Here is a 12,190-nt window from a genome sequence, read left to right as displayed (position 1 = left end):
CGTGCAACGAGCACATGTTTTGCCAGACCCAGCAGGGATAAGCCCTGGGACTCCAGCAGAATTTTGCCAATGGCTTGACAGCACTCCTTGACATCTGTCGCGGTTGGATGGTGTTCATCACTGTTGTCCTCTGCAATGCCATTTAAACGCTCTCTGTGTGCAAAATGCTGCCAAGCTTGTTTGGAAACAGGCATGCACTGGCCTCCATGTTATCTAGGCTTTCACTTAACACACACTCACATTTTTTGCACGCCTGAAGATGCAGATTCTACCCCTGCATACTGCAGATGTTTAGGCATCATCAGCAATCCTCCCAGAAGGAAGGGGCTGTCTACACAGACAGCCATACACTTGAAACTCATGGACTAATAAGCACCCAAATCCCTAACCCACCACAAGCCATTAGTTATTCCAAGACATCTGTCTGGAAGTCTTTCCTTCTCAGCCATAGATTTACATACCTCAGCTGTGCATCACCATAAAAACAAACATTTAATAAACTGCTGTCTAGTATTAAAGGAGATTCTGCACTTTTCACTTTCTCTCATGACCAGCTTTTTTTTTTCCTTCCCATTTTCCTTACTTTGACAACTCTCTTTATCCAACTATCTTTTTCCAACTTTGACAACTTTGACAACAACTCTCCAGTTGGAAAAAGAGGCAATAATTTGTCCTTTTTACCCAGAAACATCAAAGTACTAAGGATGCTTCAGGTTTAACACAACGAAAGCGCTTAATTTATACTCATTGACTTTCTATAGGCTAACTTGCTTAGAGGTAAGCCAATGTATCTGATGTAAAAAAAAAATCTTCACCAAAGGAGCCCAGAAAATTTGATTTTGAGTCTGATTTCTAATGTATGAAATGCCAAAGCCACATATTAACACCATCTTTATATTCCCTTGTTGAAACAGTTGGAAACCTCATCTTCCCTACTGCTCAAGAAGTCAGACTGCTCTAATTTTATCATAAAGGCTTATCATGCTTCTGAACTCCTCACTCTAGTTGAATGACAATAGCCCTGATTATCCTGTTTGAGCAATGGCGCATTAGGCCACTGCATTAAGAAATCAATTATAAATTCCGTTTTGAACATTTTAGTTCAAAACAAGGAAATATCCAGATTGTTTTAACTGCGCGTCATGCTGCAAAGTATCTGATAAAATTATTATGAAGATGATACAAGTGGTTATTTGGGACATAGACAGCTAAATCTGCATTGCATCTGCTGTCATGGGAAGAACTGCTGCTAGGCTAGAGGGAATGACACAGTTGAAAGCTGTGTCACTGGGAGCACCTTTGAGAGTGCATCTACTGTTTCAGAACTCTCCAGACTAAACCTTACAGACGTTTGTTATAAATAGCTGCCTGTGCTTAGGAAGCTTAACCGTTGACTCTGGTATTGCTTGTAAAAATGTGTCATTCTGTTGCTGGTGTTAAGATGCACGAAGAACACAGAGATCTTTGTATCTTCTCTTATGTAACACAAATTCAAGCCTTCTATTACCCATAACTTATCCTTTCCCACCCACACAAAATGTCTCTCCCACTCTCTTCTCTTGAGGCCGAGTGGCCCAGTCTTCCAACACTCCCTGTTCCGCCAGTGCATCCTTAAACAGGCCCCAGGGCGATACAAGAGAACCCGTAAAAGCCTGACTCCTTCTGAAAGAGCAGGTCTGCCTGTAAAAAACCCCTAGTATGTGGGTTTATAGTCATAAAACTAACACCAGAAGGAACTAAATGGTTAAATAACCATGGTAGGCAAAGTCAAAAAGCTCTAGGCTGAGCTGGCAAACAGACAGCAACTTGTTTGGTTGCCATGACCAATGCAGGAGTTTGCAGCTGTACGAACCCACTCTCAGATACATTCCGGTAAGAAGTGATGGAGCTGGCTCTGAGGAGAAGGGCACCTGCTTCATCACTCCTGCTGTGAGTCTGGATCAACGCCACAGGAAATACGCGTCCTCCAGGCTCACGAGTGTGCCTGTCTGCAAAAGGAAAAAACTGCAGGCTGCTAAAATAATGGGATGGAGAAAGCTGAAAGAATCCATTTGAACTGAGCAGCAGGCTGCTGTCAACAGCACCAAACTACACCTCTCTGCATCTCCCCAAACAAAACCAGACCTTCCCAGCAATGAAAACAGATTGTTCCATTTTCCCCCCCGGGATGTTTGCTAGTAAACACATCGACAGAATCCCCTCTTGTGTTTGCCTCCACGGGGTTTCTAACTGTGAGGCAGATTAGATACATGTTCAAAGGACCATGTTGTGCTGCAACTTCCCACAAATCATGTGATAAAAAATTGTTCTAATTTTTGGTTTTCAGCAAGAAGCAGCCCAGAACATCTTTATCTAGAGGGTTTTTGTATACTTTAATTCTTATCTCTCTGCACAGGCACTTATGACGTCTCAGCCACTGCAGATAAATATATTCTAGTGTAGCAGATCGTTATTAAATCTTGGGGAGTCCTGACAGATTCATAAAAGGTTTTATTGGATTTACTTGCAGAGAGATAAGCACAGACGACCAGCAAGCACCTTGTGATCTTGTTTTGGTGTCCCAGTCTAGACCCTAACTCTGTCACCAAGAAGGACGTTATTAGCAACCTCTGCAGCTTCCGAGAGTCAGTCTTGTCATTCAGTACAACTCAAAAAGACTAAATCAATGCTGTGTGTTCAGTTAGATTTAGGTCAGCCCGTAAGTATTAAATTTCCATTTATTTCTTGTTGCTTCACATCACAGAGCCATTATCTGAGCAGCTGTATGAAGCACTGTTCTGTAGTTCCTTTGTGACTGAGGGACATGTCCTCTAGGACAAAAAAACCCAGCTTATCCTCTAGAAGGCATTGCCACACGTGAAGGAGGAACTGGACAGCTTAGCCAAGGATCAGTTATAGGTACTGGAGCCTTGTATCTATGTCACCAGTTTAAATCAACGAGAGAAAGTAAACTGCAGTACTCTGGTATTGTATCCCATGGCTAGTACATGTACCTCAAGAGACGTAATAGATCTCAGTTCAGTTATGGTCACATACAACATTAGGAGCACATCTAATAGCACTACAAATATGAACAATCAGGTTTTTAGACAATTTTAACCAAATCAAACATGATTACATATGGTTCCAAGAAACTAAGAGATCTCTTAGACCAACTGCAATTGATTGCAGGTTCAATTTAAACAGTTAAGGGTTATATTAACTATCCTGCAGGCAATATATCCACGTACTTTTGAAATTCACGCTCACTGAATTCAGCATTATAAGCTAAGAAGCTGCATTCTCATTTCCATGGCTTGGGAAGAGCCATCTGGGAATGAAAGTATGCAGACAGTACAAATTCAGCCCCTCTCTGATTCACACCTGAAGCAAACGTTAGCAGGAACTGCAATTTTGCTGCCTTTGCTGCAAGCAGAGGTCACACGTCTCTCAACACCTGGCATGAAGCAGCACAAAGCATCTTTTCTACAATACTTAATTCACTTATAAGTTACATTATATTATCAGCAGCAACTGACAATAAAACTGCATATTGCATTCCTGAGAATTACCCTTTCTGTCAGCACCCAGAATGTATTTCAAGTAGCTTTCCTGAATATTTGCCTTGATAAAAGTTTAGCTATCCTTGGGAGATAAGGAATTAAGCAAACTGTCAAAATCCTATTTTAAATCACAGGATTTAAGAAAAAATAAATTCATACAACTAGCTAAATAGCCTGGAAAATTATTTCAGATACATGAACTTTGTCTACTCAATTTTCCACTCCTTTCAAACTCTGAAACTCACCACTGGCCCATGCCTTAGTATGTGATAGGATGTTAGAGTGAACGTATCAAGCAGCTTCACCTCTTGGTTTGAATGACCAGATCGTGAAATCTCACTCATTTTTCCAGCCAAGACTGTTATAACGAGTTGGCTACAGTTCATATTTGTGGCTGGCATCCATTCAATCAAGCTCCTTTTACACACGTTTTCCATCATCAGAAAGCTACAATAAGTTAACAGAAATAAATCATTTCGTGGTTGCTATCATGAGTCAGAATAGTGGTGGAGGCGTTCTCAGAAAGGTGACACAAACATGTCCAAACCCCAACAGGAGATGCTATCACAGAACCTACAAAGAACAGCGAACTTTTGGCACAAGGGTGGCAGTCAATACGAGCTAGAGAAGAAACGAGAAAGGCCAAACAAAACAGAGGTGGCCATCCAGGAGCCAGTATCTTAGTCTGATCCTGGTTATAGCACAGATCCTGTTCACCAACAACTGCAGGAGAAGTTAACTGTCATTTAAACAATGGGAGAAAAATGGTGAAAACGCCCCACAAAGTTAGCCATCAGCTCCTTCAACATACCATTGTGCTAAAAAAGGTCAGAGAAAGCTATATGGCATTTTGGATGCATGAACACTGAAATTGCTCAGCTGTTAATAAATGGCTGAACCTATTTTTTAAAAAATTTCAGCCTATTGAAAAAATATTTCCCCTCTAATACTTAACTATTTTATACACAAAAACCACATCAAGAGTATGCTTTCGCCACCAAGCACTTCAGGCTCAGAAAGTCTCAGTGCACTGTCTATACAACCTTGATTTCATTCTTTTGGTATATGCACTGGCTTTCTTTCAACTACACGATCACACACGAGTTTCTCCAAATCATCTCTTGTGTGAAGAACAGGAGGTCTTGAACACTAAATGCACTTCCTTTTCTAGAAACCTAAAATCCAATCCTATTTGAGTTAGGCGAGCACTGGCACACAAGCATTGAGCTCCTTTGTCTCACTCCTATTTTCCACATTAGTGGTGACAAAGTTATCTCAGTGCAGCCTCTAAAAGCTAAAAAGTATCTAGAACTTGTGTTGATGAAAATAAGCTACAAACATTGAAGAGTTCTGGAATGATTACACATTTATGGAGGTGCTACATGAGAGCAAAAATACTGTCTGCAAAAAGGATTAGGATAACTGAACCCCCATTGCAGTCACAAGGTCTTAGATGCCAAAAATTTGGTAATGACCTGAGCATCACTAAATTCTGTTTCCCAATCAGAGAGGCCTGTAGGGATGATTTTGAGTCCCCACTGTTTCTATACATAGCACAACATCCACCTTTTAAATTACCCCAGCACTTCTGCTCTTTTTGCTTCTGCGGAAATATATTTTTAAGCAACTGAGAGGAACCATGCACGAGGAACAAACAAACTGAACCCCTACTGAAACCTACATTCCTGGCAGTTGGGGCCTGCATCTCTGCCTTGCTCCTTTTGCTTCTTGAAATGCTTAAAAAAAAAAAAAAGAAAAAAAAAAAGGGCAATGGACTTTCTCAAGCACTTGACAAGTCCCTTGTCCTGTCCCTCAGCCCAAGTGACCTGCCACCTTTGCTTTCACTCAGCACCACAGTTCAGTGTTTGGTCTTATTTCACCCTACTGGAGTGCTCATGGCCAACTCCTTTTTTCAGTTCTTTTGAGATAGAAAAGTTAACTAAAGCCCATGATTTAATGTTAAAATGTTTAAGTTATGTTTGTTAATGTTTAAAACAGTAGCATACTGTTACAGAATCACAAAGTACACGAATCCAAGCAAATAAAGACAACCTAAGTTGTGGAACTTGAGTATCCAAACTAAGATTAATCCTAGAGTTTCTTTCAGGTACCAATATGTACTTCAAGTGAGCTATAAATATGGAATTTGTAGTTTCTTCAGTATTCAAAACTAACACAGCATAACAGACAGCAGTGAGGTGTACCCTGATCCCAATAATGCATATATTAGGTCAGCTTTGATTTTTTTAGTTAATCAACCAACTTCTCTGGTAGTGGCTAAGATAAGAAAACAACAGCTTGAGGACAAAGCAGAAAGTTCTGGTACAGCTGTCTCCTACCTATCGGGATGGATGAAATCTGAGAGTAGAGATCCAGCATGCGATTGCCATCTACATCTACTAGGTAGTTCCCCCGGCTCTCTTCGTAATTGCAAAAAAAGTGTACTGCTTCTGCATTCTGAAAGGAAAAAAGAAACAATGCTTTAAAATGCAGCAGTGTGTAGGAAGGTGCAACTAATGGTTGTACAGCAAAATCTGACAAAAATATCTAATGATAAGATACGAAGACACATTGTCCAGAGAGGTGGTTGATGCCCCATCCCTGGAAACGTTCAAGGTCTGGTTGGATAGGGCTCTGAGGAACCCGATCTAGTTGAGGATGTCCCTGCTCATTGCAGGGGGCTTGCACTAGAGGACCTTTAAAGGTCCCTTCGAACCCAAACTATTCTATGATTATATTCATTGCATGGGAATTAATGGTAGAGCTATTTTTATAAAGAGGGACCATTAAAAGGGCAAGTATGCACTTTTTCTACAGAAATAAAGCACAGACTTTGAAGAATTGCCCATCCTGGGAAGGCAGTATGCCCTTAGGCTGACAGACTTGTAAGCTCAACTACACTGACGTTTTCACTGGCCTCTTCTTAACAACTCAAAGGGCACATGTAGCGTATAAAGAAAAAACACTGGTCCTAACAAAGCAATTCTCCAGTATTCAAAATACAGTAAAAAAGATTTTATCCAAATGCACACATATAGCATACATAATATGCTCAGTATGCAAACCTAGAGTCAGTGTTTCGCCTTTTTTTTCAGTATAGAATTAAACATACAAAACCAGATTTTAAAACGAGTTTTGAAATCACAGTATTAACACTCCCCAAACTCAGAAAACTTGACAAATTACCTGAATTCCATTCAGCTGCTTCATTAATTCCTGTAAAAAAAACACACATCAAGGAGTCTCAGGTATGTAATTACCAAATACTGAAGAAGAATGTATGTTACTTTTTTATGATCACATAAATCATATGCAAAACTTGCAGTCCTATGTGCTTACCAGGCAACTCTACTTGCCACGTGAACTTTCAAAGTTCATCTTGCAAATATGACAGTTAAAACTCTTAACTGTGGCATGCAGAGCTGCATGAGCTGCATGCACAGTTTAATTGTAAAGCTCCAGAAAGGGAAAGCTGCCTTTTCTATGTTGGCCAACTGAACTGAGAAACCAAGAGAGAAATCAGAACTTACTCTAGATCGTGGTCCAGGAACTTCTGTCTTCATTAGAGGTCCATCATAATCAAAATCCACATCGATTTTAGCTGCAGCTTGACTGATATATCTGTGCCCTGCAAGAAATAATGAAAACCTGAGTACAGACCATATTTTTTGTGCTCTCCTCGCAGAATAAATATCCATACCTTACCTGACTGAGAACACTTGACAGATGAGACCAATTACATTGTACTGTCTGAAGTGAACTAAATATCTCATCTTTGACAAGTGTTAAAACTAATAGCAGAGAGGTGGCTTTAAAAAAAGCCAAGCAAAATGACAAGGCAACCCTAGAGAAACAGAGGCAAATCCTGCTGTAAAGGACAGGAGGACCAAGAGCACATCTGTTTCCATCTCTGTTGGTGAGTCTGTCCGTTACGCCTTGAGCAACCCTTTGCCATGAATTCCCCACTCCTATGCTGAGCTGGTTTTGTTCACTATCAGTAATGATTGAAAAACCTGATGGAGCTCCCAGGTAAAAAATGTTGTGATGTTCTGCAATAGCTCGAAGAACACCATTTAGGAAAGATTTGTTCTCAGAAAGGTAAATGGCTATGTTTAAACCAAATTCAAAATCTCACATGAATTCAGCATCTTGCAGTGCAGCTCTGAAATCTGCATCAAAAATAGTGACAGTTTTTCCTCTGATCCAGCCTCTGACTTTGCTTGTCTTTACCCATGTGTATAATTGGGGAATTGTAATAAATTCAACATCTTAATGAAACGAAAAGGCAAAAATCTCCTGTGCTTCATCAGTAACAAGCTCTGCTTCCATTTCAAAATGCAGGGTTTAGGCATACTTCACATGACAGAGGCAGTTCTGGTAAGCATACGTTCCAAATATGTGTATATTCCATTAAGGGGATTACAGGATAATATGGGAGTTGTACGTTTGCAACAAAGGAAGAACAGACTCGAGCTCTACTAAGGTGATCAGCAAGAGACTATGAGCTTGCTCTGTCCATTGTGGTTAAGTGTTGAACTGAACTAACGTTCTTGACAATTCCATTTTTGTAATGGAGCACCTGCAAGCTTCTACCCAGCAACAACATATTTTCATATCAACAGCAAATTAATCTGAATACGCTTAATTTAGAGGTATCACCCTTGGACCAGATGAACACCTGAAAGAGGAGGGCATAACTTGTTTTAGTCTGTGATAGACATTTTTAGTCGGTGCAATTTGGACAGCCCAGAAGGAAGATCCTCAGCTCTCCTTCCCACCAGCGGAAAGCCAAGCGGCAGTTCGGAGCGCCTCGCTCGCCCCGAAGTCAGGCGATACCAGCTCTGGCCTGGGTGGATTCCACGCAGCACAGGTAGCCACCATCTGCTAGCATGGCACCGTGCCAGGGCAGCCCTGCCAGATGCCAAACCGACAGAACGCACCCCAGCCCGGCAGAGGCGCGGAAGGGAGAGGCGTGGAGAGGCCGGCGGGTCGGCACCCACGCACAGGAAAAGCGCCGGGGGCAGCCGCACCGCCGGGAAGCCCAGCCAGCACCGGCCCCGCTGCGCGGCCGTCCGCACCCACTGCTCACTGCCAGGGTTTATTTTCAGAAAGGTACTGAAACCAGTTTTTGTTTGGCAACAATAGTTGTCAAATAAATATTTATCAAGCAAAATGGAAGGTATGGTATTGATCCTGCTCGGCAGCGTTTGGAACACAGCCATTCAGCCAAAATTTCCCACAGCCATTAGAGACATTTGCCTGTTTGTGTCAGCCCAAGTTGAGATGTCTCAAGCCTGATTTTGAGAAACTTTATTGAAAAATCACAGCCCTTTGAAAGCATCTCTAACTGAGCACTTAAATTCATTGCTCATTTTGGGAAAACTTAGTCTGCAGAGATGATTATTCGCCCCAGCTTTAATTCCAAGTGTTACATCCGAGATGCGTCAGCACCTCTCTGCAAAGCTATTAATAGGTTTCGTTGTAGCAATGCCACTTCATTTCTGTGTCATTCTGTTTAGTGTTCATGGAAATTGGGGACTGCGTGACAACTGCTGCACTGGGAAAGAAAAGCTACTGCATATGAAAGATCAAAAGCAACACAATTCATAACCAATTAAGCTGCAGGTTTAGTGGAGCAGCCTTAGTAGACATGCTATGAAGTCTAAAAGGGGAAAAGAGACCAAACTAACCCTTCTGTGCCCCCTGCTCCTTCCCCAGTGGAGACCACAGCAAACCAGCATCAAACATTTCTCCTTCTCCTGTGTCCTCTCCCTCCCCACAGGCTCTGGGTACTACTTGAAATGATAAAGGGGAAAGCACCAAGGGAGGCACAGAACATGTAGGACATTTTGGTAGTCAGCAGTAACAGGAAAGACACGGAAAACCAGCAGCATACTTGGAATTGTTTGACACAGCTATGAACTTCAGACAGGTGAACTACAACCCACATGCATGGTCCTCCTCCTCCTCCCCAGCCCTGCCTGATGCTCTGCGGCCAGACACCCTGTGCTGCCGCGTCCCCTCCGTCCATCCCCCAGGGTCCTCCCATCCGGAGCAGCAGCTCACGCAGGCACGCTGCCTTCCTTAGTCTTTTTCACAGAGTTCTCATAAAAATGCACTTGTTCGGAGCACGTAAAGATCTCCTCTTCTCTTACAGCCAAGCCGCTCCTGCAAACCTGCAAGATGCCCGACTGCCCGGCTCCCAAACTGAGACCAAGAGTCAAAGATTTCCCAGCCATCGCCTCTGAGGTGTGGATAACATTTTTCCACTTCCACTTTCCTAAAGAACAATCTGTAAAACATTTTAACAAATGAGGGTTCTAAATTAAACACAAATTTAATTCTTTCTCTCAGAAAGTTCTGTTGTGGATATTGCAAAGGGCACAGTCTTCCCTATGAAAACCCACATATTTAGAGCTGTACAACTGGGAATTCATTTGGAGAGTATTTTACTGTTGTCCTAACTTGTTTAACACACAAGTCAAGAGGAGGTTGCTTCCATCCGCCAGGCTATGTAACAAACAAAGACCAAAACCGGTCAGCCTGCTCCATACATCATCATCATCATCGTTTTGCTACTGTTTATGCCACAGACTCTTTTGCATAGGTGTGTTATACCGGATATTTGCTAAGGGCTCCTACGAGCCATTAAAAACAAACAGCACTTGGCTGTGCAGTGCGGCACTAAGTCACGCTGGCACAGCTCGTGTCTATCACACACAGCAAAGGCTGATCAAGTGAAACTAAAACATACAGGTCTTCCCAGCAGAAGAGTTGCTTGAAAGATAATTTTTGTCAAATTAGTAATGTTGGTCAATTTGTGAGACATTGTTTTTTGAAACAACAGCTTCAGGAGTAGCTTATCCAAACCACAATCATTTTCATTAAGTTGGCGAACCAGCGCCATCTAAGAAATGAAAAACACAAGTGAAAGGTTTCCCTTCATTTGCTTGTAACCTCCTAAAGCACGCTGCACGTCACCACGCTCTACAAGCAAGCGATTTCTAGGCTGATTCACTGATACAAATTTAATTTTATATACTTGTTTTCAGGATCCCACAGAGTATCTCATTTTATTACCACTGGTATAACGGCAGCTGTACTGATTTATTGGTCCTTACACTTGCCAAAGAGTCATTCCATCTCCTAGTTCAGGCAAACGTTATGGTTTGAATTTGAAGGAATAGCTTGCCATAAATACAATGGAAATGCTCTGTGTTACCAGAACAAAGGATTTTGAAAAGTTTTTCCCCTGTAGGTAGAGGATGAACAATACTGGCTAGAACAAAACCCTTAAAAACCCTAAACCTCATTATACTAACAAAGCCTTTGATAGCAAAAGCTAAAACTAACGTGGAGTTCATCCTCAAAATTATTTTTTAATTAAGCTCTTCTCCCTTTGAGAGTGTAACAGAAATGACTGGCAAACTCACACAATTTCTAGCAAGGTCCACAGATTTATTCCAAATAACCCACTCATCAGATATGCCTATTTGGTTAAAAATAAAACAACCCAAATTTTAAGAACACAAAAACATGGTTCCCCTGCTTCCCTCTTTTTAACTCTTTTTTTCTTCCCCTACTCTTACTCAAGTAAATTGGGACTCTGATCAGAAATTTTTGGCAGTCTAAATGGCCAGCTCCTGCAGAGCTCAGCCTCTGCGTGACTTGTACCAGCGCACGCAGGCTGAGCAAGCCACTGGCGCTCACATGTGAAGAGCTGCCCTCATCTAAACCCATCTTAACAGCGAGAAAACGAACCGCCCCACTGCCACACGGCTGAAGGCTCCTGGAGCCCAGCGCTACCTCCGTGCTCAGGGACCTGCCCAAACGCCCGCGAAAACGCAGCGAAGGGAAGCGCAGCGGTTCTTACTGGGAAGGGCTCCGCTCAGGAAGCACAGCGGTTCTTACTGCGAAGGGCTCCGCTCAGGAAGCGCAGCGGTTCTTACTGCGAAGGGCTCCGCTCAGGAAGCGCAGCGGTTCTTACTGGGAAGGGCTCCGCTGAGCCTGGCACTGCGGAGCTGAGGAAACAGCGGCACCGCCGCAGCACTGCCGCCCTTCCACGGCTGCCTGGCGGGCTGCCCTCGCTGTACGGCCCGAGCGTGGAGCTCACACCACGCTCAAGAGGCACAGACACCAGTCACAGCCTGTGAAAGCGGTCTGGCCGCCCCCTGCATGATGACTGCTCAGCTTCTCAGCATCCCTTGCCCCGGTACTGTGCACCACGCTGCCCTCGGGCTGGGGTGCTGCCTCTGGCTCCCTGTGCCCGGGCCTTGTGCGCAGCACAGCGCCGGCAGGAAGCTCATGCTCCTGCCAAGACTTTCCTGAGCTCTTGGACACTGCGTACGGACAGCCGCATCAATACGTGTTTTGTTCTGCCCTGAGGAGGATTTCAGCCCAGAGGCCACGCTCTGTCTCTCTGGCTTGCCCCCACCCACAGTATCAGTACCACGTTCTCCTAACGATGCGAGTAACCGCGAGCACATCACATCACCCACCGCAGCGTGTCACCCCCTACGAAATGGCAGCCTGTTCTGCTCGGTTGGCACTTCTGTCTCGAAGGTACTCAATGTACTTTACAACCTAGCCCAAATTATTCCTACTTTTTAACATCAACTTACTCTGCAACAGAAACCCTGAAGTCACCC

General features: G+C 43.2%; 1 protein-coding gene across 5 annotated transcripts in view; it reads right to left on the bottom strand.

The window, feature by feature from the left end:
- The window catches only part of ABAT (4-aminobutyrate aminotransferase), a 32,258-nt gene that overhangs the window by 13,714 nt on the left and 6,354 nt on the right, over positions 1-12,190 (bottom strand). For 3 of the 5 annotated variants that reach the window (XM_086622029.1, XM_086622031.1, XM_086622032.1), the window contains exons 1-3: positions 7,073-7,120; positions 6,729-6,758; positions 5,882-5,999 (exon numbers count right to left, since the gene is read on the bottom strand). In XM_086622029.1, coding sequence (XP_086478155.1) covers positions 5,882-5,999; positions 6,729-6,758; positions 7,073-7,105 — 181 coding nt within the window. In that variant the 5' untranslated portion in view covers positions 7,106-7,120. Of the gene's footprint in view, positions 1-28; positions 51-2,175; positions 2,202-5,881; positions 6,000-6,728; positions 6,759-7,072; positions 7,171-12,190 lie in introns of those variants that run through there. The other 2 variants (XM_086622028.1, XM_009982315.2) reach the window with 2 other exon arrangements.

Source organism: Tauraco erythrolophus, chromosome 17, assembly GCF_009769465.1.
Source record: "Tauraco erythrolophus isolate bTauEry1 chromosome 17, bTauEry1.pri, whole genome shotgun sequence".
NCBI classification, from domain to species: Eukaryota; Metazoa; Chordata; class Aves; order Musophagiformes; family Musophagidae; genus Tauraco; species Tauraco erythrolophus.
The sequence above is the reverse complement of the archived record's forward strand: the minus strand, read 5'-3'. Positions and strand labels throughout refer to the sequence as shown.